Source organism: Piliocolobus tephrosceles, chromosome 10 (genome assembly GCF_002776525.5).
Source record: "Piliocolobus tephrosceles isolate RC106 chromosome 10, ASM277652v3, whole genome shotgun sequence".
In the NCBI taxonomy this organism is placed as follows: Eukaryota; Metazoa; Chordata; class Mammalia; order Primates; family Cercopithecidae; genus Piliocolobus; species Piliocolobus tephrosceles.
In genome coordinates, this window is record NC_045443.1 from 27,265,204 (window position 1) to 27,291,925 (window position 26,722).

Consider the following 26,722-nt stretch of genomic DNA (forward strand, 5'->3'; position numbering starts at 1 on the left):
AGGATGGCTTGAGCCTTGGAGTTTGAGGTTGCAGTGAGCTATGATGTCACTGCAGTCCAGCATGGGTGACATAAAGAGATCCTGTCTCTAAAAAATAAAAATATGGGTTTGCACCCACTAGCAGTGAGGAGATGATCACTCTAACTGTCCTTGAGCTATGAGATAGTTCATACACAAACATATATAAAGGGCATACGCTAAAATTATTTTTAACAATAGGAATAGTATGTCAAAAAGTTTAGAGATAACTGCTCTAGACTACTTTTATAAAGATGAAAAGTAAGAGACCTCTTTACTTCTGTTTTCTCATTCCTCACATCTATCCTATCAGATCATTTCACAGATGATGGAACAAAGTTTCAATACCTTGCCCAAGGTTATAAGCTAGAAAGGGAACTAGTGACAGAGCCAGAATGCATAAGAGGGTTTTTTCCTGACTGTATAATTTATGCTCATTCTACTCATGAAAAGTACATTAAATTAATAGAAATTCTACCCTATCATCCCTCCATCCTCTAAGAATTAACGAAAGGGGGGAAGCCCATTAAGTAATAGTTGGTTTTTGTGGTCTTTTTGTTTTGAGACAGGGTCTTGTTCAGTTGCCCAGGCCGGAGTACAGTGGCACCATGATAGCTCACTGCAGCCTCAACCTCCCAGGTTCAAGCAATCCTCTAGCCTCAGCCTCCCAAAGTAGCTGAGCCCACGGGCATGCACTACAACACCTGGCTATTTTTCTTTTTTTTCCCCAGTAGAGATGGGGACTCACTATGTTGCCCAGGCTGGTCTCAAACTCGAGCTCAAGTAGTCCTCCCACGTGGTCTCCCAAAGTGCTGGGATTATAGGCATGAGCCACCATGCCCAGTCATTAGGTAGTATCTTATTTAGCACATCTTGGGTATAGCCTTGAATCTGTATTTTCCAAAACATCCCCATGTGAATCTGTCATTTAGCCGAGCCTACACAACACTGCTTTTCATCAGACTATCCAGATAAAAGGCTACCTGTAGCAGGGCCAGAAGGAATATGCTTGCCTCTAGGTTTGCTAAAGTCAGAACAAAGGGCTTTAGACAGTAAACACAGGTTGTCAATTCTCTGTGGTCTTAGAAAAACAAAATCTTCAGGGAGATAAGGGACACATGACTGGTACTCCATTATATCCTGCATTCTCTATAGAGTTGACAGCCTCATGAAATGGCTATTTTTATATCTAAAGTCCCATCAACTTTATTCTAGTGTTTTAAGAACACTGTCACAGAAAGGAAACAGCCAAATAGATTACTTTTGAGTGCAGATACTTTGTTTGTTTTTGACAACAATCAGGAAATGTAAATTATTAAACAATGGCAAAGAAAGTTAACTTATAAGTTAACCAGATTTTAAAAACTGATAGCAATTGAATTACTTTTTAAAAAAACACCGAAAAGCCCCAGAACCATCCCTGTGCTACTGCCCCAGGGTGGTTAAGTACCTCAGGGACACCTGGGGTTTGGCAAAGAGTGGGAGTGGAAGTTGAGGGTACAAGACCAGAAACAAAGTACCAGGTTCCCCAACTCAGCTGCCATCAGAGCAGAGCCCCTTTACCTCCATGATTTCTAATAAACACACACCCCTTAACACAACAAATAGCTACAAAGCTACCTCTAAAGACATTCTATATTTCATCTAATGTGCCTTTGAGGAAGGAGGGACTTTTACTGGTACGGGTGCTGTCTGAAAGTGTCACACCATCAATGCATTTGCAGAACTCCACAGCAGCAGCATTGACATGCAACGCCACTCCAGGATGCAAATCCAATGAGGCAGTATTCAAACAGTGACTCAAACACACAAAACGTCGGTTACTTATCGCTTACCCAGTGGAGTAAAGAAAGTCACTGATGAGATGAGGAACCCCAGCACTAGTCCAACACAGAGCATGCAGATCGAGAGGATTCCAAATCGCCACCACACAGCTACCAAGAACATTCCACCGACGCTTCCAGCGACAGCTGTCAGAATCAGATGCACTGTACAGAGAGAGGATGAACTGCTGGATCACCGGCAGTACTTCCAACTGCGTGCCTTAGACATACAATACCATTACCAACGCCAGCTTCAGCTTTCTGTAGGTCAGGCACTGAGGGCTCTTCAGTGGCGCCATGAAGCCAGCATTGAGCAACCCTCTCTAGGGAGGGGTCTGGGCTGAGACAAGGAAATTAGCCAGGGAGCTAAACCTCACAGGACCAGTGACAGGCTTGGCTTGTTAATAAATTGGGATTGAGAAGGAAAAGGTGACAAGCATTCTGTTACATGTAATGGGGTAGGGGGGTGTCTGTTTTCAGGTAAAGAAAACCTCAACATTTTGCTTGCTATACATCTCATATCTTCAACATATCACATAGCCAGAACACAGGTCTATAATCAATATGGATCTTCCTTTCCCTAAGTACCAAGGAATTCACGATATAGATTAAAAACCCAGAAGGTCTGAATGAGTAGTTCAGAAAAGGTGTCCAGAGCCTAGGTGGACCGTTATTTTATACACTTAACAGGCTGTCACACACAATACAGGCCAAACTGTAGAAGGAAAGGTAAAGTAAAACACAGCACCTGCCTTCTTGAATACCCAGTTAAACTATGTAATTTTCACTTACCATCATACTTGATAGGTGTCAGTCTTGTAATCAGTATGTAAAAGAAGAATCCCATGATGATAAAGCCTATGAAGAATAATTCTAAGTGGCAAACCACCAGGAAAGGAAAAAAGCAAAACAACAAAAGCTATGGTTAGGCACCCTTTTTACAGTGCAATTTAAATAGTTAATCTACAAATACATGCTTAAGTTCCTGGAATTTACATGTTACAGCATTCAGAGGAAAAAAAGCATCTGAAAGGCAGAAGAAATTCAGCAGTCATGGGAGTAGTTATTATTAAATAGATACAATATTAAAGTACTAACTACAGGATACACTTTCTTGTATATAGGTCAGTTTCCACTGTTAAATGGTTATTTGTTCATTTCATAGCTCATTTTAATATATTTATTTTTTCTGCTTAAAACAAGAATAACACTTTGTCACGTGTGTCTGATATGAAATTATACACTACGGCCGGGCGTGGTGGCTCAAGCCTGTAATCCCAGCACTTTGGGAGGCCGAGACGGGCGGATCACGAGGTCAGGAGATCGAGACCATCCTGGCTAACACGGTGAAACCCCGTCTCTACTAAAAAATACAAAAAACTAGCTGGGCGAGGTGGCGGCGCCTGTAGTCCCAGCTACCCGGGAGGCTGAGGCAGGAGAATGGCGTGAACCCGGGAGGCGGAGCTTGCAGTGAGCTGAGATCCGGCCACAGCACTCCAGCCTGGGTGACAGAGTGAGACTCCATCTCAAAAAAAAAAGAAATTATACACTACATTTTAATAATTTTGTAAGCAGAAATAAAACGTAAAAGGTAAAAGAAACCCAAACTGCTCCAAAGCAAAATATAACTTTTATATCTTCTTTTAATTCATCCTATCCTGTTTAGAATGATCAATCATTACCTTTATCCATTAAAACAGCTGGTAATGCAAGCATACAGATAACTTTGTTCCCACAAATAAGCCTAATCCTGATCATGGAGGCCATAGCTCTACCTATTTTCTTAAATTCTTCACAGTTGTTCTTGGTAATACTTGTACTGTATCTCAGCTTCAATAAATATAAAATGATACATATTAATATATCAAAAAAACCCAGAGTGGGGCATGGTGGCTTGTGCCTGCAGTCTCAACTACTTGGGAGGCTGAAGTGGGAGGATCACTTGAGGCTAGGAATTTGAGGCTGTAATGCACTATGATTGTACCTGTAAACAGCCACTACACTGCACTCCAGCCTAGGAGACACAGTGAGACTCCATCTCTTCAAAAAGAAAAAAAAAAAGCTAGTGATAACTTTGAGACCACAGCTTAGTAACTAAGTTCTTTGTTACAGAATCAATCTACATGTTGAGATACTATATATTCTTCACAATACTCTCTTCCCAATTAATAAAAAACAGTGTCATAACAGCAGGAAAGGAGTTGCTATTTCAAACAATTTGACACAAGTTTAAAGAGCTTTATTAGATCAGGATTACAGTTGAGCTACCTTGATTCTCAGTTATACATCTTGTTGATTAAATAAGGATTTTTTAGTAACCAAAAACATCACTTATATAAAAGGCAGCCCAAATCATTCAAACCAATTCAGTGAGCATGTTCTTCAATGTGTTTCACAGATGTAGTTGCTGGCGTTGCCTTTGGCATCTGAATCTCTCAGGTCTGAGCAGACATTTCAAACTCACTGTACACTGCAGCCCCATAGCCTGATTTGTGCGAAACCAAGTCAATTGCCATCACCACAATCCACACATATTTTTACAAAGACAACCAACCTTTTTTTTTTTTTGGAGACAGGATCTCACTCTGTCATCCACGCTGGAGTGCAGTGGCACCATCTTGGCTCACTGCAACCTCCACCTCCCAGGCTCAAGCAATCCTCCCACCTCAGCCTCCCCATGTAGCAGGGACTACAGGCACACACCATCAAGCCTGGCTATTTTTTTGTATTTTTGGGAGAGACAGGGTCTCACCGAGTTACCCAGGTTGGTCTCAAACTCCTGAACTCAAGTAATCTGCCTGCCTCAGCCTCCCAAAGTGCTGGGATTACAGGTGTGAGCCACCACACCCAGCCCCAACTTTTCTTTTTTTGGTAGAGAAGGCATCTCACTATGTTGCCTAGACCGGTCTCAAACTCCTGGCCTCACATAGTCCTCTCACCTCAGTTTCCCAAAGTGCTGGGATTACAGGCATGAGCCACTGAGCCTGGCCCTGACAACCAATGTCTAATCTCGGTTATCTTTAGTCAACTAACAGATCTAGCAGCTGATAAAATTCACTGCATAATTGTATTCCCCTGTTAATGAGAAGGTTATACTCCGCTGTAGGGAGAAGAGAAAAAAATAAAAATGCAGTACAACTCAGTAGACTCATGACTACAGACCCCAGCTACAAATCTATGAAGATAAAAGAGATAAGTAAGTGCTTACTCTCCTCACAGGTCATTCCCCAGCAACATTAAAGAGAAAAGACCGCAAAATGGAAACAGCAACTACATTGGACATAATACCTGTTTTCCAGAATCTGTGTCCAAAGAAACAAATGAAGAAACCAAGCAGGGCAAAAAGAGTGAAGAACACTTTGGAAGACACTCTTCCTACAAAATAATGAAAATTTAGTGGATAATACATCCAATTTGATACTTTGTATTAATATTTATAGAACGCCTTCATCAAAAAGCTAAGTGAACTGACATAATTTATCCCATACATGTATATTACAAATTTATCTTTAAAATACTCTTGCCACCCCTAATGAATGAACCTATGTAGACAATCAGTATCAACAACTGCTGCTATAACAAACAGAGAATCCAGACAATATATGCTTGCTGAAAGAGGTATGGAACACTTCCTATGACATATCCTGGGTAGAGTGGAGAGAAACAGAGAGGGAGTGTTCCTAAAACAAATAATCCTGTTTCTTCAACAAATAAACTGCATGGACAAAAGGTGGCAGGGAGTGGGGAGGAGGCGGTGGGGGAGATGGAGGGAAAATACAGGTTAAAAGAGGTTTAAAAGACACATCAACTAAATACTATGTATACATCTCATCTGAAACCCGATTCAAACAAACTGTGGAAAACAATTGAGATGACTCCAGAAGCAAATTCTAGCTGTTAATTTGATGCTATTAATGAAATATTTTCAATATTTTAAAATGAAAATTATGTTAATGACACTGGTTCTATTTTTTAAGTGCTTATCTTTAAAGTATACATACTGAAATATTTGTGAGTAACATGATGACCAGGGATTTGCTTTAAAATTATCAAGTGATAAAGGAGGGTGATGAGGTGGAGAGGCAGAGAAGCAGGTAGAGCACAGCTGAAACAAGACAATGGCCATAAATCAAAATTGTTAAGGCTGGATAACTGGTATATGGAGGTTCGCTGAAGTTTTTCACAATAAAAAATTTAAACCGAAACGCACAATTTAAAAACATGTATTACATGTATAAGTCACACACACACAAACTACTACCAGTCTTCTCAATTATATATATTGCCTTGGAGAAAAATGTTGCATTACAACCAATGATGAAGCATGGTATCATTTAGTTTACTGAAGAGAAAAATATGCTCACTAAATTCATCACCCACCATCATGACTCCTGAGAGATAAATGCAAGAAAACCCTGAATGAAAAACCAAAACATCTATACAATCTCATGCTAAAATATAACAAGGTTGCTACAAATCAAAATACATAAAATGCCTAAGAGTGTTCAGAATGGAGAAACCATGAAGACATACAGTAAAATAAGAAACACAAGACAGAAGAGCAGAAGTCACAGGGGATAGTATATGCCTACATATCAGCTTTTCTGAGAATAAGGAGCCTGTAAGAAAGATTAAACGATGGCTGCACGCAGTGGCTCACACCTGTAATCCCAGCACTTTGGGAGGCCGAGGTGGGCGATCACTTGAGGTCAGGAGACCAGCCTGGCCAACATGGTGAGACCCCCCATCTCTTCCAAAAACACAAAAATTAGCCAGGCCTGGTGACACATGCCTGTAGTCCCAGCTACTCCAGAGGCCGAGGCAGGAGAATTGCTTGAACCCGGGAAGCAGAGGTTGCAGTGAGCCAAGATCAGGCCACTGCACTCCAGCCTGGGTGTCGCAGCCAGACTCCATCTCAAAAAACAAAAAACAAACAAACAAACAAAAACCCAGAAACATTAAACAAAAGATAAAAAACACCACATTGTGTTTATTTCAGACCTGTGGTTAACTATGGTTCTAGAATTTAATTTTTACACCAAAACCATTAAATTCGCTGGGATGATTTTCTCAAACGAAAATCCCGTGGAACTCTTCAGCAAGTATAATCACCAAGACAGCAAGGTCTTCCAACCCAATAAAAACTAAGACACAGTTAGATACTCTTTCATAACATTACAGGGGAACTAAATCCCTTATCACAATACCAGGAAGGAAGGAGAGAAACAATTATACAAGTAAAATGAGAGGGTATGGAAGGTTTCATCAGAAGCAGAATCTACGATAAAATAAGACACAAAACAGGCAGTCACTTTGGGGAACGAAAGGAGTGAATAGACTAGGACAGGAGCAAGTCAAAGGTTAAAGTGTCTTTAACTATGACAGTATTGCTAAGGGTTATGAACCACAGGGCAAGGTTTTAGTTAGGAGGCAATATGGATATAGCCTTCCTACTCCAAGCTCAGGAAAAGCACCCAAGTACTCATCAATTGTGAAAATGAGAGTAAAAATAGAACCAACATCACTAGGAAGGTTCAGCTTTGGGCGGGAAGAACAACTGGCTCAGAGCTCTCTGTCTCCTAAGCCTAAGAGAGAGACAGGCCTGGGTGGCTTTCTATTTAGAAAGGGCTTTTGTATGAAGGGTTCAAGGGAAAGAAATGGGGGAGCCGAGACATACTTCAGTTCATGGGTTAAAAATACAGGGCCAGGCACACTGGCTCACACCTGTAATCCCAGCACTTTGGGAGGCTGAGGCGGGTGGATCACTTGAGTCCAGGAGTTCAAGACCAGCCTGGCCAACATGGTAAAATCCTGTCTCAACTAAAAATAGAAAAATTAGCCAAGTGAGGTGGCACACACCTGTAGTCCCAGGACTTTGGGAGGCCAAGGGCAGATCACCTGAGGTCAGGAGTTCAAGACCAACCTGGCCAACATGGTTGGTCAGGTCTCTACTAAAAATGCAAAAAATTAGCAGGGCATGGTGGTGCACGCCTATAATCCCAGATACTCTGGAGGCTGAGGCATGAGAATTACTTGAACCTAGGAGGCGGTGGTTGCAGTGAGCCAAGATCATGCCACTGTACTCCAGCCTGGGTGACAAGAGTGAGACTCTCTCAAAAAAAAAAAAAAAAAAAAAAATACACACACACACACACACACACACACACATATATATACATATACACAAACTTATATCTGCCTAGGTCTCTTGCGTTGTATCCCTCAAGGATCTTGAGTGGAAGATTGTCTAGCGTGGAAGACTGAGTGGTGACAAAGAGTCTTTGCTTGGCTAAATTTCAGTCAGTCTCCTGAACCCCCTCCTAGGCCCATCTGCGCACATCTTTGTAAAATCCAGCTTCAGCAAGAACTCTGATAAGCCAGCTTAGCAAAAATCCCCTATGCTTGATATCAAATCACCCTCGATATCTAATCGAGTTCTTCATCCTCCACCATCCATCCCCCAGGTAATGTCTGACCACCCTGGTCTGTCTTCAGTAAGAATCCCCTCAGGTCAGTGCAGACAGAATGCCCCCTTGCCCCTCATGTTTCCCCTTAGAAATTTTCCATCCACTGACTCCCACCCTGCTCCTTGGCTACAAATTCCCACTAGCCCGTGTAGTACTCAAGAGTTGAGCCCAATCTCTCTTCCCCACTGCAAAATTCCATCACAGTGGTCCCTGTGCCTATTGTAATACTACCCCCTACCTTGAATAAAATCTTCCTCACTATGGAAGGTTTAACTAGTGTCACTGATTTTTTTTTTCTTTAACAGTGGGGTATGGCTCTAGCAGAGGGAGAGAACCATAATCTCTGGCTTGAACACAACTAATAGACTTTCTTCTTTAGAGCAAAGCTCCTTGAAAGAGCTACTTGAACTTTCTCCAATTTCTGTGCTCCTAGCTCCCATTTGTTCTTGAACATGCTCCTGTCAGGCGCCCACCCCACCTCTCCACTGCAACAGCTCTCACTGGTACCAATGGCCTCCATGTTGCTAAATCCAAGGGTCATTTTCAGTCTCTTTCTTAGCTGACCTATCAGCAGCATCCGCAAAGTTGATCGCTCTGTCTTTCGTGCAATACTATCTCCCCTTGGCTTCAACAAACATCATTTTCCTTTTACCAATCTGGTTTAGCCCACTGGCAGGATCTTCAATTTCCTGAGCTCTAAACACTGGAGCACCCAGGGCTCAGTCCTCAGACCCCTCCCTTTTCTCTAAGTCACACTGAGTGTGCCTGCCTCTCTTGCCTCCCCTTCCACCTCTGCCACCCCTTTATAGATACCACCATCTAGCATGAGGCTTTAAATGCCATATATTCAGTCTGAAGACTTCCAAGATGCTCTCCGGCTAAGAGTTTCCTCTGAATTCCAGGCTTATATATATATACTCAACCATCAGTTAAACATCTGCACATAAATGTTCAATAGGGTTCTCAAACTGAACTTGTCCAAAACTGAACTCTCAATGTATCCTCCCAACCTTCTCCTCCAACAGTCCTTCCCACCTCAGTGAATGGTTGCTCTCTCTCTCCAGTTGCTCAGGCCAAAAACTACAAAGTCCTTTACACCTCTTTCTCTCAAACCCCTCATCCAATCCATCAGTACACTGTACTCCAAACATATCCAGCCACTCATGAGCCAAATCTAGGACAATTTGAATGTGAAAATAAATGACAGTAAAGGATTTCATCCAGAGAATAAAATAGGAATCTACGGGTCCAGGCTTAAAATAAATACATGGATAAATAAATGGGAGGGGAAGGAAAACTCTTCCTTAGAGTAGAATGGCAACAAATAAACATAGAAGGAGTGATACATTAGAAAAACACCATTTGGCAACCACCTAGTAATAAATGTTTCAGGCAAAGATCACTGGATGCCAAAACCAGCAAGTGAGAGTTTGAGAATGGGATATATACTGACACTCGAAGTATTTCCCCTAAAGACACTTAAAAAAGGAAACGGTGGCTCTCGCCTGTAATCCCACCACTTCGAGAGGCCGAGACGGGAGGATCACGAGGTCAGGAGATCGAGACCATCCTGGCTAACACAGTGAAACCCTGTCTCTACTAAAAATACAAAAAAATTAGCTGGGTGTAGTGGCGGGCGCCTGTAGTCCCAGCTACTAGGGAGGCTGAGGCAGGAGAATGGCGTGAACCCAGGAGGCGGAGCTTGTAGTAAGCCAAGATCGCGCCACTGCACTCCAGCCTGGGCAACAGAGCAAGACTCCGTCTCAAAAGAAAAAAAAAGAAACAGTTACTTCAGTGGCAAAACTTGGCAAGACACCACTAACCAAGTTATGAAGGGTGTCACCACCAGTAAAGAGACAAATAAATAGAGACAAGATCCTTCTGAGAAGGACACATCACTTCCTTTGTATTCCTGCCAAAAAAGCATAATCAAAATTTAATTATGAGGAAATATCAAATTAACCCAAATTGAGGACATTCTAAAAAACTAAATATTCTGTATTTCTCAAAAAGGTCAGGATCTTAAAAAATTAAAAAAAAAAAAAAAAAAAAGACTTGCTCCAGATTATAGGAGTCTAAAGAGATACATCGGTTAAACGCAACGTGGGATCCTAAACTGAACTCTGGTGAGAGGAAAAAATTAATTTTGTTGATGGGGAGACAGGGTTTCACTCTGTTGCCCAGGCTGGAGTATAGGAGCACAATCATGGCTCACTGCAGCCTCGACCTTCCTGGGCTCAGGTGATCTTCCCACCTTAGACTCCCAAGTAGCTGGAACCACAGGCATGTGCCACCGCACCCAGCTAATTTTTGTATTTTTTGTAGAGACAGAGTTTCGCCATGTTGCCCAGGCTGGTCTTGAACTCTGGAGCTCAAGCAATGTGCTCACCTTGACCTCCCAATGTGCTGGGCTTACAGGCGTGAGCCACTGCACCCAGACAAAAAAACTTTTTTTTTGCTTATAAAGGACACTATTGGAACAACTAGCAAATGTGGTAATGTGTGAATTAAATAACAACCATATCAATGTTAACTTTGTAATTTTGATAATTTACTATGGGTATGTAAGGATATAAATACAGAAGTATTTAAGGGCAAAAAGGTCTTTATGTCTGCAGCTTACTCTCAAATGGTTCAGAGAAGAAAAGAGTAGTGTGTGTTTGTGTGTGTGTATACATGTCTATACATACACAGTCGGCCCCTGAATAACATGGGTCCACTTACAGATGTTTTTTCAGTAAAAGTCACACTGAGTGTGCCTGCCTCTCCTGCCTCCTCTTCCACCTCTGCCACCCCAAGACAGCAACACCAACCCCTCCTCTTCCTCCTCCTCTTCCTATTCAATGTGAAGACGATGAAGATGAAGGCCTTTATGATGATCCATTCTCACTTAATGAATCGTAAATATACTTTCTCTTCCTTACGATTTCCTTAATAACATTTACTTTTCTCTAGCTCATTTTATTGTAAGACTATAGTCTATCACAAATGTAACGTGTTAATCAAGTATTTACATTATCAATAAGGCTTCTCTGGTCAACACTAAGCTAAAAGTAGTTAAGTTTTGTGGAAGTCAAAAGTTATACACGAGCCGGGTCTGGTGGCTTATGCCTATAATCCCAGTACTTTGGGAGGCTAAGGCGGGTGGATCACTTGAGGCCAGGAGTTTGAGACCAGCCTGGCCAACATGGTGAAACCCCGACTCTACTAAAAATACAAAAATTAGCGAGGCATAGCGGTGTGTGCCTGTTAATCCCAGCTACTTGGGAGGTTGAGGCAGGAGAATCATTTGAACCTGGGAGGCAGAGGTTGCAGTGGGCCGAGATCACGCCACTGCACTCCAGACAGGAGTGAAACCCTGTCTCAGAAAAAAAGAAAAGAGTAATACACAGATTTTCCACTGCACAGGAGTCAGCCCCCACAAACCCTACACTGTTCAAAGGTCAATTGTATATAGAAAGAAAGAGAGAAGAAGAGAGAATGAAAAGCAAATTGCCTAATACATTAAGCTTTGAGGAATCTGGACGAAGATTATACAGAAATTCTTCATACTATTTTTGCATATTTTCTGAGAAACTATTTCAAGATAAACTGCTAAATACACACACACACACACACACACACACACACGCATGCACCTCACAACACCTTCACTGCCCCCACTCTACCTAACCCACTGTTCCCTCTCCCCTGGATTACTTCAGTGGCCTCCTAACCAATCTGCATTTCTGCTCTTGCCTCCGTCTTTTCTCAAAAAGCAGCCAGTGATCCCGTTAAAATATGTCAGATCATGGCACCATTTGCTCAAAACCCTCCAATGCCTTTCCCTTTCATTCAGAATAGAAGCTAAATCCCATACTACAATCTACAAGGCTACACACGAGCTGCCTGCCCCCGCATCTCTCGCCTCACCTCTACTCCCCTTGCCCTCCTCCTTCTCCTGCAACCCCTGTCCTCACTAGAGCTCTTCACACCCTCAGGCAGGCTCCCAGGTGCAGGCCCTCATCCTGGCTGCTCCCTCTGCCTGGTACATGCCACACCCAGGTACATGGTGGCACAGCAAGGACTGCCCTGGCCATTCTATCTATCTCGAATTTTCCTCTTACTGGCACGTGTCCTCTCCCTTTCCTACTTTATTTATCTTCTTAGCACTTACCATTTTCTCATGTATTACATATTTTATCAATTTACCTTGTCTGTCTCATCTCCCTCACTATAATATAAGCTCCCGGAGAACAAGTATTTTTGCTGTTTTGTTTACTGCTATGTCCTAGTGCCTAGAGCAGAGAGCGGAATAATGTAGGGGCTCAAAAGGTTATGTGTTAAATGAATGAATGAGAACTAGACAAAAGCATTATCTGCAAGGCCAAAGGAGAATTTGTAAAAGTTTAAATCCATATACTCACCTAGGGAAGCACAACTACCCTCTCCTGCCTCAAAGCTGCAAGCATATGTGTGAGCAGGAACGTAGGCAGCAGATGTATTTAGAAATGGGTCCCAAACAATGACATTGTATATGACACCTTGTCCCAGGAGGGAGGAGAAGGAAATGCTTGTCTTATCATTAGCTGTTAGGGTAACCACCTGAAGCCAAAAATAACACATGATTAGTGTTTAGGGGATTTTTTAAAGCTATTCTGTGATAATTCCACCTATGTGTAATATTAAATGGTATATTTATAAATTATAATTCTTGTTTGAAATATTCACCAACCCATTTAATATGGTCAAAAGGCCATCTTACATGGTTTGTATGTGCTAATGTAAGCAAGCTCTTACACAAAATGCTTCCAAAGATTTTTTTTAATAGTTTAAGGAAAATGAGATACAAATAATGTATAAATGCTAGTTAGGACAACGAAAAAAGTTTTTTTTTTCTCCTCTGCTAGACTATAAACAAGGATGGGAACTGTATTTCTCTTGTGCACTGCTCTTTCCTCAGTGTACAGCCCAATGCCTAACACCAAGGATGTGTTCAATGTTAACCACAGACTAATGTAGACAGTCTGTTAACATGTCACACAGTACCCACTTATTTTTGTCTAACAGTCTCTGAAACAAGAAAATATTACATAAGGTTTTGCTATGTAGTGGTAGTTCTTAACTTCAGAAATTCCACTGTAAACTATAACACAAAAGAAACAAATGCTTTATAGAACATTAATACCTATGTTCCTACTAATTTGAGAGAAATAAATATTAGGGTTTCAGGAGTAAATAATTACAAGCCCTCCTACATCAGAGTACCACTGTTTAAAAATACTGCTTAGCCTTCAATAACTTGTTTCCCGGGCAAAGGTCTGATCAAGTCCAACAAACTGTTAATATTACTCCCAAGTTATCATGAGAAATTTAAACCACACAGAAAAGTTGAATGAATAACACAATAAATAGACTATACACTGTATATTATCAACAATTGTTAGTATTTTACCATATTTGTTTCTCTATCACTCCTTTCTCCCCATCTCTGTTTTTTTACTGCTGAAAGTAAGTTACAGATATCATGACACTTCACTGTGCATGTCCTACCACAGTGTTTCTCAAATTTAATGTGCTTGTGAATCGCAGAGGGGCAGTCTTATTAAAAAGCAGATCTGATTCTTCAGTCAGCGTGGTACCAGCAGTTCTGCTTTTCTAGAAAGCTCTCAGATGATGCCAGTGCTGTGCAACCACCTACCACACTCTGAGTAACAAGGTACTCAGTACAGATGTAAGTCTAAGTACAGACTGACAAGGGGGTTACATCAGGATAAACCCATCGTAAAGTCAAAATGCATTTAATATACCTCACCCACCAAACATCACAGTTTTACCCTAGCCTACCCTCAATGTGCTCAGAACACTTGTATCAGACTCAGTTGAACAAAATCATCTAACACAAAGGCTTATTTTATTAGTATTACTATTATTTGAGATGGAGTCTTGCTCTGTTGCCCAGGCTGGAGTGCAGTGGCACAATCTCAGCTCACTGCAAGCTCTGCCTCCCAGGTTCACGCCATTCTCCTGCCTCAGCCTCCCGAGTAGCTGGGACTACAGGCACCCGCTACCACCACCACGCCCAGCTAATTTTTTGTATTTTTAGTAGAAACAGGTTTTCACCATGTTAGCCAGGATGGTCTCCATCTCCTGACCTTGTGATCCTCCCGCCTTGGCCTCCCAAAGCACTGGGATTACATGCGTGAGCAACTGCGCCCAGCCCACAAAGGCTATTTTATAATAAAGTGTTTAATTGCTCATGTAATTTATTGAATACAGTATACTGTAGAATGTTAGCTGTTTACCCATGTGGTTAAGCAGGAGCTATGGCTCACAGCCACTGCTCAGCATTGCAAGAGTATCATATTGCTAGCCTAGGAAATGATCAAAACTCAAATCAAAAGATCGTAAGTCAAACCATCATAAGTCAGGGACCATCTGTACAAGAATATTCTCCTATATGAACACAATACCTTAGCTCACCTAAGAAAATGAATAATTTCTTATCAGCTAATACATGATCCAGATTTTCCCTAATGTCTTTTCCTTTTTTTTTTTTTTGAGACAGGGTCTCACTCTGTCACCCAGGCTAGAGTGCAGTGGCATGATCTCAGCTCACTGCAACTTCTCCCAGGCTCAAGTGATCCTCCCACCTCAGTCTCTTCAACATCTGGGACTACAAGCACGCACCACCACACTCAGGACTTTTTGTTTTTTTTTTAGTGGCTATGAGGTTTTGCTACATTGCCCAGGCTGGTCTCGAACTCCTGAGCTCAAGCGATCTGCCTGCCTCAGCCTCCCAAAGTGCTGGGATTACAGGTGTGTGCCACTGTTCCTGACCCCTAACATCTTTTCTAGCTTTTCTCCTTCTTACCCAAGATCAAACCAAGTTCCATGTATGCTGTTTGTGGCCAATCTCAGTACTCTAGAGCAGTCTGTCTCCTTTCTCTCCCAGCCACCCAATGACTACAGAAGAGATGGTCAGTATTCTCACAGAGTATTCCACAATCTTGTGTCTAACTTATTCTTTTATCCCCCATACTTCCTGTAAATAGGGAATCCAATGGACTAAACTCAGATTAGACATTTTGTGCTAGACTATACCACAGGCGATGGTGAACTTCCTGTAAATAGGGAATCCAATGGACTAAACTCAGGTTAGACATTTTATGCTAGACTATACCACAGGCGATGGTGATAATGTCAGACTGCACTACATGAGCTCATAATACAGGCTGACCCATTCTCAGTGAAACTAGCTTTGCCCACGTGGAATAGGTGGAGACTATCAGGTCACTCCATTTTAAAGCTGTTCTCCTTTTACAATGAGAATTAATCGAAGGATGCTACTTAGATACCCTAGAAACATCCTGTCCCCTAAAAACCTTCACCTGCTGATCCTTGCTGGATTTATTTCATTGAGGGTCACAAAATGGTGATCATCTAATTCTCTATTACTCCTTCTACATATATTAGTTGGCACTCTTCTGCAAAGAGCTTTCTCTCACCAACTGGGGAAGAATTAGTTCCTCCTTTAAAAAGGCAGGCTAAATTCCTTTATCAATTTTTGGAGTAATTTGGTGTAAGAGTTTCCTCCAGTGGTGGCAACTGAGGAAGGTTTCATTTGTATTTATTCAAGGCTGACAAGCACAATCTTTTTCTTTTCTTGATTCTTGAATTGCCCCAAATTTGGCAGTGTAAGCCCTTCAAACAGGCTCCTGAATCTTTGACATACCCTCATTAGTCTTTGAGGGTTTCCCCACATTCTGGAATAAAATATTCTTTGAAATAAAAGTTAAAAAGTAACCTAAAAAGAGCCTATTATATAAGTTCTTATATCCTTCATAAAAATAATAACAGTACGTCATATCTAATAAAGCAACTAATAAACCTTATTAACAGAGCTTCTTATTTTGTGAATAAGCACAATGACGCTGCCTAGAAAAACTCCACCCGTCAACCATTAGACTGAAGGATGACTTCATATATTACATTGCTATTAGGCACTTTTCAAGACATAAAGATAAAATCCTGCCCTCCACAAAAATGATCTATTGCAGTGAGTCTCAAAATTTAATATGCATAAGAATCACCTGAGACATATTTTTTTATTTCTTTTTTTGAGATGGAGTTTCACTCTTGTCGCCCAGGCTGGAGTGCAACAGCATGATCTGGGCTCACTGCAACCTCCACCTCCTGGATTCAAATGATTCTCCTGCTTCTGCCTCCCGAGTAGCTGGTATTACAGGCATCTACCAACATGCCTGGCTAATTTTTGCATTTTCAGTAGAGAAAGGGTTTCACCATGTTAGACAGGCTGGTCTCGAACTCCTCACCTCAGGTGATCCACTCACCTCGGCCTCCCAAAGTGCTGGGATTACAGGCGTGAGCCACTGCACCCAGCCAGAATCACCGGAGGGATCTTATAAAATGCAAATTCTAATTCAGTAGTTCCAGGGTGGAGCTTAAGAATTACAATTCTCCCAAACTCCCCAGTGATGCCAATGCCACTGGTCCATGGATTCAAAAGCTCAGAGAAGAATTTTGCTCCAAGTTAGAGACTCTGAGTTTGGGTTCAAATATGAATGCCAATGTGTGTATTCTTAAGCAGTTTCTCATTATTTTTTTCTCAAAACAATGTAATCTTCATACTTGCCAAAAATGTTTACCCAATAGTCGTGGGAGTACATAGAAAATTACCACCTCCTTCCATTCACATTTCAGATTACCAAGTCACAGATGTGGCTGCAACTAAAACTTAACATAATTTACATGCATCTCCTCAAAGGCCAACATCATTTTGAGGTATCACCAGCAAAGACTCCCAAGATGATAACAAAATAAAAGAGAAAAAAGTGAGTGTCCCCAGTAAAGGAGAAAGAGTAAAGAAATAAGATCCTGGTAGCTTCTCCCTGTCTCAACTCTGACACAGGTGTCACAATCCAGCCACACAAATCATGGGACTCAGATTTACCTTGAGAGCATTGGCCTTCACCTGGGGCACGCTGACCATCCTCTGCAGATGCTTCAGCAACAGCTCCTCAGTGAGGTCATTCTCAGGCAGAAAATACTGATAGACATCATACTGCAACCTCCACCTGGAGTCCTGGTCCATCCCAGTGTCACATGGCGGGGGATCTACACCTCTAAAGTCAACCAACAAAATGAGACATCAATCTCTTGTGGTGCAAGTCCCATCTATAAAAAGGAACCAAGAGCCCTAATTTCAAACACTTGCAACAATAATTACAATTTAACAGTTCACTTTTTGCAGTGGCAACAATTGGTATTCTGAAGAAAAGTAACGCACTGTTATGGACTGAATGTTTGTGTCTCCCCAAAATTAATATGCTGAGATCCTCACTCCCAGTGTGATGATATTAGGAGGCAATTAGGTCATGAAGGTGAAGCCCTAATGAATAGAATTACTGCCCTCATAAAGGAGATCCCAGAGAGCCCTCTAGCCTTCTTTCTGTCATGTGTGGACACAATGACAACCCAGCAGTCTGTAACCTGGACGAGAACCTTCACCAGAACTCGACTGTGCTGGCATCCTGATCGCGGACTTCTACCCTCTACAACTGTGAGAAAGAAGTTTATAAGCCACCCAGTCTGTGCTACTTTGTTACAGCACCACAAACTAAGATGAACACCAACAGGCAAGGGTGATTACATCACTGGATTCTGATAACAGTCAGGCCTAGAGTAATACTACAGCTTTGGGGAGACAAAAAAAATTAAAAAAAAAAAAAAAAAAGCTGGGTGCAGTGGCTTATGCCTGTAATCCCAGCACTTTGGGAGGCTGAGGCAGGAGGATTGCTTGAGCTAAGAAGTTCAAGACCAGCCAGGGCAACATAGAAAGACCTCATCTCTGATTTAAAAAAAAAAAAAAGAAAGAAAAGAATATACCAGATTTGTTATTTGTTAGCAAGTCGCTTAACCTCCATAACCCCTAGGGAACCTTTCTGTAAAATAACAGCAATCGCCCTACATAACAACACTCAGCACCATGGACAATGCACAGGAAGCATTCAAGTGTTCTCAAATGTTAGCTATCATTACTATTAAAGCAGAAACTGAGGCAGAGCTTTCATTAAAACAATGAATCTTTATAAAAATATAAGGATGTTTCAGGGCTACTGAGTGCTATCTATATTTAAAGTGCTTTATAAAAACCAGGATGTACTTTCAAGCTCATAACAGACTCACATCTGGCTCTTCAAATAAAAAGAGTTCACAAGAACGAAGTGGGAAAATATTAACTGTAAATGACAGCCCAAATATTAATAATGAAGTTTAAATTACATCAATTACCCCCAAAAATTAAAGAATTCAATTTTACTACAGAGAACTAGGGACTTGAGAGAGCTGGTCAAATCTACACAACTGTCGTCATGTATGTTCTAAAAGCATTTCTCAGAGATGGCAGACAGACATACCTCGCATAGCCTAGGTTTGCCGGGGCAAACTTGATAGTTGTTTCAAAGAAATTATACTCCAAGTAAATGTTGGGATCAATATCTAAATCAAACTCCAAATTACAGCCTCCAGGGATAGGATCTGGATAAGAAATAGGGAAATTACTAAACAAACAATTCTTACATATCCAAATCATACTCAGAAAAACAGAACTCTACCTTAGAAGAACTTTCCAAATAGAAGTTAAATATAAATGTAGAGCTACTAGTCTTATACTATTTCATGAACTGAGGTTAAAGAGGGTAGAGTTAACTGAGGTTCAGGGCCCTAGAGCAGGGCACAGCAAACATTTTCTGTAAAAGGCCTGATAGTATTTTAGGCTTTGTCAGTCTGATGGTCTCTGCAGTAACTACCCACCCCTGTCCTTGTGGCAAGAAAGCAGCCACAGGCAATACGTACAGGAAGAGGCATAGCTGTGTTTCAGTAAAACTTTAAAAGTATAAAAACAGGCAGCAGGCTGGATCTGGCTCATGGTCTGTAGTTTGCCAACCTCTAGTCTAGAGTTAAAAAGATTGGCTATTGGTTGACTACTTCTGGCCAGGTTTGGAATGCAGATACACAGTGTGTATGTAAGTTTCAATATCATGTTGGAATCTTCCTCCAAATTCTATGCTCTTTCATACTCTCCTTTTTCTGCATTTATGGATCTTTACCACACCACAAATGGTATGTATGCCAGCTGAAGCTCCTCTGTTCATAATTTTTCTGTGTACACTGCCCTTGATGAGAGCCTTAATTAAGTCTATGGTTTCTTATCAGGTAATTAGCCTTTTGTTACAGCTAACATTTCCTATCTACTACTCCAGTAATCTTCTGGATTCTACCTCCTTTCCTAATTAGTGCTGCCTCTCCTTCCCTTTACCCCCAAGCTTTAAGAGTAGTCTAAATTTATTCACCTCACCTTCACTCCTCCATCCCTGTTGTGCCACTAAAGTGACTCTCGTAAAGGGCCACCACTGACTCCTACTTGCTCTAGCATATGGACACCTTCAGTCAGTTCTCTTGACCTCTCTGTAGAGTATAACTTAACACTTCCGTTTTTGTTTGTTTTTTTTTTTTTTTTTTGAGATGGAGTCTCGGTCTGTCACCCAGGCTGGAGTGAAGTGGTGCAATCTCAGCTCACTACAACCTCCACCTACCGGGTTCAAGCAACTCTCCTGCCGCAGCCTCCTGAGTACCTGGGATTACAGGCACCTGCCACCACACCTGGCTAATTTTTGTATTTTTTAGTAGAGATAGGGTTTCACCATGTTGGCCAGGCTAGTCTCAAACTCGTGACCTCAGGTGATCCACCAGCTTCAGCCTCCCAAAGTGCTGGGATTACAGGATTACAGGTGTGAGCCACCATGCCCGGCCTGCTCCCTTTTAAAGGCAGAACCTCCAGGCTCTCTGCCTACCTTCTTGACTACTACACAGTCTTGTGCTTATTCCTCAGCAGTTATTATCTGCCAGAAACAGTGGCTGACACACAGTAGGCACTATGAAAGTATTTGCTATGATTTTTGCCCTAAATATCCAAGTGCATGCCTGGATAATCTCATTCACTGCCACGGCTTTTAATAACAGCTATTTAGTTGGGAATCTAATCTCACCCCTCCACTCTAGGCCCTTATTTAAATTACCTATAGTGCATTTCCATCCAAATGTCCTACAAGCATCTCAGGTTGTGTCCCAAACTGAAGTTATCATCTACTCCGTCCCACCTCCCAAAACACCCAGCACCACCATAATCCTGTTCCCACACCTATTTTGTATCACTATTTCCCTGCTGCCCAAATAGGAAACCTATGCTTCCCTCTTATAATCCGTGACCACCAGTCATTGTGTTTATCAATTCCACCTTCTGGATATCTCAAATCCAGCTCCTCTTCTCCATCCTGCCTCTCATGGCCTCTGTTCAGATCCTCATTTCTCATTTTGTGCTGAGTCCTGACTCTGCTGTGCCCTCTCCAATCCATCCCCACACTGCTTCTAGCATTGGTTTTCTAAGAGATGAAATGGACCACACCATTCCTCTGCTTAAAAACTCTATGCCTCCTTAGAACCTACCTCAAAATAAAGTACAAACCTCAAATTGTATGCAAGGCCCTCCACACTCCAGCTGCAGCCACACCCACAACGCGCCATTCTCCAAATCATTCTTCTTCATGACGTAGAGCTTACTGCTTCTGCTCAGAATAACTAAACTGTTAAGGACTATGTCTTGCCTTAACTATTACTGCTTCTCCAAGGGCTCCCTAAATGTTTTTTGAATGAATAAACATGTCTCCTAGTCACTATCTGAGCTTTCAGTCCTCATGCTAATTCTCTTACTATAAAATATTTCTGATTACATAAATTCTACTTGCAACAAACAATCTTAATAGGATCATTTTCCTTAAAGTTTCATGAACACATTCCATATTCCAAAGAGTAAGAGGGAGGAGAAGACAGAAGGGTTACCTCTTTCTGAGTAGGAGAGTAGGATAGCCATATTCTGTACAGGCTCTATGCCTGAAGTCCCCAAGTACCAAGTGTATGTACTCTGCTCCGGTCTAAGGATGAAAACCAGTCCACTGGCAGTGCCTGTTTCCGAGGCATTGGAAAGGAGAGTCTGCAGTCAAGAAGAAACATCATCATGAATAGGAAGTCAAGCAAAATATATAAATTACCGAGCTGATCCAGCGTGCATGTCCTATTCCAAATCTTCTCAAAACAAACAGAAAAAAAAAAAAACCTTCCCCAAATATCCAGGGAATTCTTTTCATCTCTATGTCCACATGCCCACACATATACATGGAAAAAGCATTCTTGAAAAATATATGATTGTCTTAGTTAAGGCTGCTATAACAAAGTACCACAGGTTAGGTGGTTATAAACAACAGAAATTTATTTTCACAATTCTAGACTCTGGTGGTTCAAGATAGGGATGCCCACACAGCTGGGTTCTGATGAGGGCCCTCTTATAGGCTGAAGACTCAGGATACAACAACTTCTTGTACCTGTTCCTGTTGAACCTCATCACTTCCCAAAGACTCCACTTCCTAATACAACACACTGGGGATGAGGATTTCAACTGTGAATTTTGTGAAGACACAAACATTCTGTCTGTAAAAATAATCTTTGACCAGGAATAGCAGATGCACAGTGAAATTCCCAAGTGTTTCAATTAACTTGAATTAGGATTTACTATGTCAAATAATGTTTTGTCTTCGTGTTTAAGACCACTAAGACAAAAACATGAGATCTGGCCCCAAGGAGTTCAGTTTTTGAAGTACCTTTTAAATTGTGTTATAACTGACATACTATAAACTGTACATAAAGTATACTTTTTTTTTTTTTTTTTGAGACGAAGTCTAGCTCTATCACCCGGGCTGGAGTGCAGTGGCGCAATCTCGGCTCACTGCGAGCTCCGCCTCCCAGGTTCACACCATTCTCCTGCCTCAGCCTCCCAAGTAGCTGGGACTACAGGCACCCACCATCACACCCGGCTAATTTTTTGTATTTTTCCCAGAGACAGGGTTTCACCGTGTTAGCCAGGATGGTCTTGATCTCCTGACCTCGTGATCCATCCGCCTTGGCCTCCCAAAGTGGTGGGATTACAGGCAAGAGCCACCGCATCTGACCCATAAAGTATACTTTTAAGTGTTGATATACATAGACACCTGTGAAACCATTACCACAATCAAAATAGTAAATGTATGCATCACCCCAAGTTTCCTTGTGCCCCTTCCTAATCCTTCCTCACACACTTCCTTTCTACCATCCCCCACTCCCATCTGCTTGGAAAGCTTTTTGAATAATAAAATGCTAAGCTAAGAGGTAATAGATTCAAGAGGTTCTATCAAAGTAAAGGAAATGGGAAGGAAAAGGCAGCAGAGCAGTTTCAATTTGATAAGCACAAGAAAGAATGGCTCACATATTAATTGATAAATGATCAAGTCAACAGTTTCAAAGAGCCAACTGCCCTCATGACCCAAAAAAACCAAAAGTACCACATTTTATCAGGAAGGGCACAGGAAACAGAAGTACTTCTCTTCACACAGACCACTCACTTCCTGAGCCATGTGCAGTTCTGGCCATCATATTCTAAGTAATATAACAGTGGGAACTAAAGGCAGTCCAAGAAATAAAATGATAATTAAGGACAACTAAGACCCCTTCTGCATAGAAATCAAGGCCCAAGATGCTGCCATCCAGGTCTATTTTCTCACTGGTGATGCCGGCATCTCTTCATCCAAGCTCTGCTTCCTCAGATGTAGAAACAGGTATCACTACTACTTTGTTGAGCTTTAATGAGAATTAATCATATGGAAACCAAACACAGGGGTTCCTAACTGGGAGCCTGAGGGTTTCTGAAGGGCCCCAAGAAATTATATATTTATATTTGAGTCCATAGACTTGAGCAGTCTATGGCTCCAGAAGCTTAAGAACCACTGGCCTAGCACATAGCACATAGGCATTCAACAAATATAAATCCTTATTTCCTCCATCCTCTCTCTTTTCCTCCAAATGTTGTCTTGCTGTAATGTCATTAGGAAGAAAATCATACTGTTTGTCAATTAAAAATTGTTTTAATGGATCTAGTTAAAAAAGAAGAAGAAAGAACTCATCTATGTGCCATTTTACTAAGTCTCCTATGGAAGAGCCTGAATAGGAAGCTGTCTTTTGAATTCAGTGCCATAAAAAACTTGCCTCCCCCGAGGAACTGGCATGCTCCTTCCTTTCTAAGGAAGTTATGAAATTTAACATGCTTTACCTTCTGCTCTAGCTGCAAAGAACTTGGGCAAATTCAACGTATGCGTGACATTGGTATCTCTTGTAATTAATACTATTTATTCCTTTCCTTTTTTCCTCAGTTGAACTCTTCCATTTCCAGTCTATTAACTACCCCCCTACACCCCCACAACACACACGCATACACATGCACAACCACATGCACACAATTTCAAAATCTCTATGGTAGGGGCAAGAAGGCAGGAATAAAAAAATACAATAGTAAGAAAGATAGTGTGACCAATGCCTATACTATTATACATAGGCTGGGGTGCAGTGGTTCATGCCTGTAATCCCAGCACTTTGGGATGCCCAGGCAGGAGGATCACTTGAGGCCAGGAGTTCAAGACCAGCCTGGGCAACATAGCAAAACCCCATCTCTACAAAAAAAATGTTAAAAATTAGCAAATGTGGTGACACGTGCCAGTAGTTCCAGGATCACTTAAGGCCAGGAATTTAAGCCATGATCACACAACCACATTCCGGCCTGGGTGATAAAGCGAGATCCTATCTCTAAAAAAATAAAAATAAAAATTTTTAAAAATTACATATGAATTGGATTAAGACAGATTTGTTTACCAAATTCCAGAATATTATAAGATAGGCTTAGGACAAATAAAATGAAGTATAACTTCATACAAAGTGAAATGCATGTATTGGTCTAGGGCATCATAGAGACTAAATATAGATGTGTAAAAGATTACATAAATGGCAGATCCTTCATAGCTTAAGCTAACCCAGGGAATTTTAAAAACTTTTTAAAGCTGAGGTTGAGGTTAAGGGGTTTAGTGATGGTATCTATAATAAAGTCCTTAACACTGCTGGAGGCATAGCACAGGGCTGGATGAACTGAGCACTATAATTTTTTTGTTGTTTGCATGACAGAGTCCAAAGAATAAAGTTGATATTATAGGGTTCTTGGTAAAGTTCAATTTTATAGCTAAACAACAATGAAAATCCATTAAAACGTATATTCTCAGGTAAAAATTACTAAGGCCCCACTAAAGTAAGAAAATGAAAAGGTGGGAAATCACGAAAAAAACTTGCCTGCATAGTGGTAACATTTGGCACAGGGTGCCCTTCCCCCCAACTCAGTTCTCCATTACGCCTTTTTAGGTCAGAGACTGCCACACTCAAGAAAGGCCTGAAATACTTTCAATCACTAACTTGAAAACATCCTATTTTGATTTTTTAAAATTTAAGACATAAGGTCATAAACATAAAAGAGAGAGATATCAAATTCTAATGCTCATACTAAATACCAGACCCCAAAATATAGAAATGATTTTTACTAAAATAATTATTTGTACTTACCGGAGAAAAGGAAACAGTTGTATTCTGATACTGGGAGTGTATTTGGAAAATAAGAAAAGTCACATTGCTTGAAATATCATGCAAAACAGCTTCCTCTGGAAAGGGCCTATTGAGCTCGAAGTATCTAAATTTCCCCACAGAAAATTCAATAAGACCTACAACGAGATAAAACTTTTCATTACAACACTGGTACTCTCATATCAATTTGCAGAGATCACATTCATAAACGAATGTAGAATTTAATCCTCAGAAAAACTCTTTGAGGTAAAGACAGTTATTGCTCCTATTTCCCTGCTAAAGACAATGTGGCTTAAAAAGTGATGCAGCCCACCCAGGGTCATCCAGCCAGTGAATGATAGAGCTCAGAACTAAAATGCAAGAGGTGTTTCAAAAGATATGCCAAAGACAGGCTCCTGGAGCCCAGAGAAACTTCCCCTCTGGCAGCAGCAATAACAACGATCTTCGGAACAGAGTCCTTGAATCTGAAGATGACAATCCTGTGGGGCTACTAACAATCATGAATGTGCTGGTGTTAAAGAACTATAACTGTCTAGTGAATTCTGAAGTCAGCATAGCCTGAAGAGACACAGGTGGCTGCAATTTAATACCAGCGTTTACCAGCTGTGTGATTTTAGGCACGTTCCTTAAATCCCCTTAAGCCTCAATTTCCTCATCTGTCTCATGGAGACTGCAAAGGAAGGTGCCATCAGTACTGACAAAAATGTCTGTTGAGGGCCCACACCAGGCGCTGCACATACTATTGTGAACCACAGGCATCCTGGAAAAGAGAGCTTTTGTTTGCTTAAGGATCAAGCTCAGAGTCCATAAAAAAAGATAGGTTATAACAAGGACAGTTTTTCAACACCTCTTCCAGGCCTGTCCCATCTGTCTACTTGCCTCCATGGCCCGCATCTCACTGACTCTGTCTCCACTTCTCTGTGGTGTGTTTCTGCCAGCTGCACACCAGCTCTGTCTTTTCTCGATCTAACTCTCAAATATTCCTTTAATTAGGTTGCTTTTACTCCTGTGTAATCCTAGATTCCTACCTCACCCCCCATCCTATAGTCAGATCTGTCTGCATGAAAAGCAGAGGAGATCCCAAGCTTCACATAAGCAGTCTTGCGGGGTTCAATTCTAAACAAATAAACAGAAGATTTAGATTAAATATAGATGAAAAGGCGTTGATGAAAAAAAGATTATAATTCACACGAGTCCCACAGTGGAACTGTCATGTTTTATTTTAGAAGGAAATTAGAGTCGGTGGGTGGCAAAAGAAAACATTTCAGATACTAAATAACTTTATAACACATTCTTATATACTATGTCCCAAGAAGGTCAATTTTCAACACTTTTATTTTTAGTACAAAAGCTCGACTGGATGATTTAAAACCAAACAGAACCAAAAAAAAAAAATCAAGAATGAGTAGCCTGTGGAAGAAGAGCCAAAAAGAAGACACAAATAGGGCTAAGACTAGAATAATGTTAACCTCCATATATTTTTCCTAAGTTCTGTGATGCTATATTACATTCATAACTTAATTTTTAAAAAATGGTGATAGAACACAAGGTTACTTATGGTTACAATTTCATTTCTAAAACTCTAGAGAAAATTTTAGTAGTTTTAACAATGACAAATGAAGATAGTATATTTCCTATTTATGGAACCAGAAAGACATTTTACATCTTCTATGGACCAAACTCCAGCTGGAACAGAGGTTAAAATATTAAGGAGTGGTCAATAGAATCTGGGTGGGGAAGTCTGAAAAAAATTGTGTGCGTGTGTTTTTTCTTTTTAAAGAGAAACAAGAAAAACATGTTTAAATTTTCCAGGCCTTCCCATCATCATGATTATTTTATTAGAAAAGCAAATTATACATAAAACTACAT

At 41.0% G+C, this 26,722-nt stretch overlaps 1 protein-coding gene across 2 annotated transcripts in view; it reads right to left on the reverse strand.

Moving 5' to 3' along the window:
- TM7SF3 (transmembrane 7 superfamily member 3) overlaps positions 1-26,722 on the reverse strand; it is a 47,274-nt gene that overhangs the window by 7,057 nt on the left and 13,495 nt on the right. The window contains exons 2-9 of one of the 2 annotated variants that reach the window (XM_023209028.2): positions 24,836-24,990; positions 21,209-21,359; positions 18,727-18,847; positions 17,262-17,433; positions 12,715-12,892; positions 5,130-5,216; positions 2,634-2,714; positions 1,854-2,006 (exon numbers count right to left, since the gene is read on the reverse strand). In XM_023209028.2, the coding sequence (XP_023064796.1) occupies positions 1,854-2,006; positions 2,634-2,714; positions 5,130-5,216; positions 12,715-12,892; positions 17,262-17,433; positions 18,727-18,847; positions 21,209-21,359; positions 24,836-24,990 (1,098 nt within the window). The remainder of the gene's footprint in view (positions 1-1,853; positions 2,007-2,633; positions 2,715-5,129; positions 5,217-12,714; positions 12,893-17,261; positions 17,434-18,726; positions 18,848-21,208; positions 21,360-24,835; positions 24,991-26,722) is intronic. The other variant, XM_023209030.2, reaches the window with a different exon arrangement.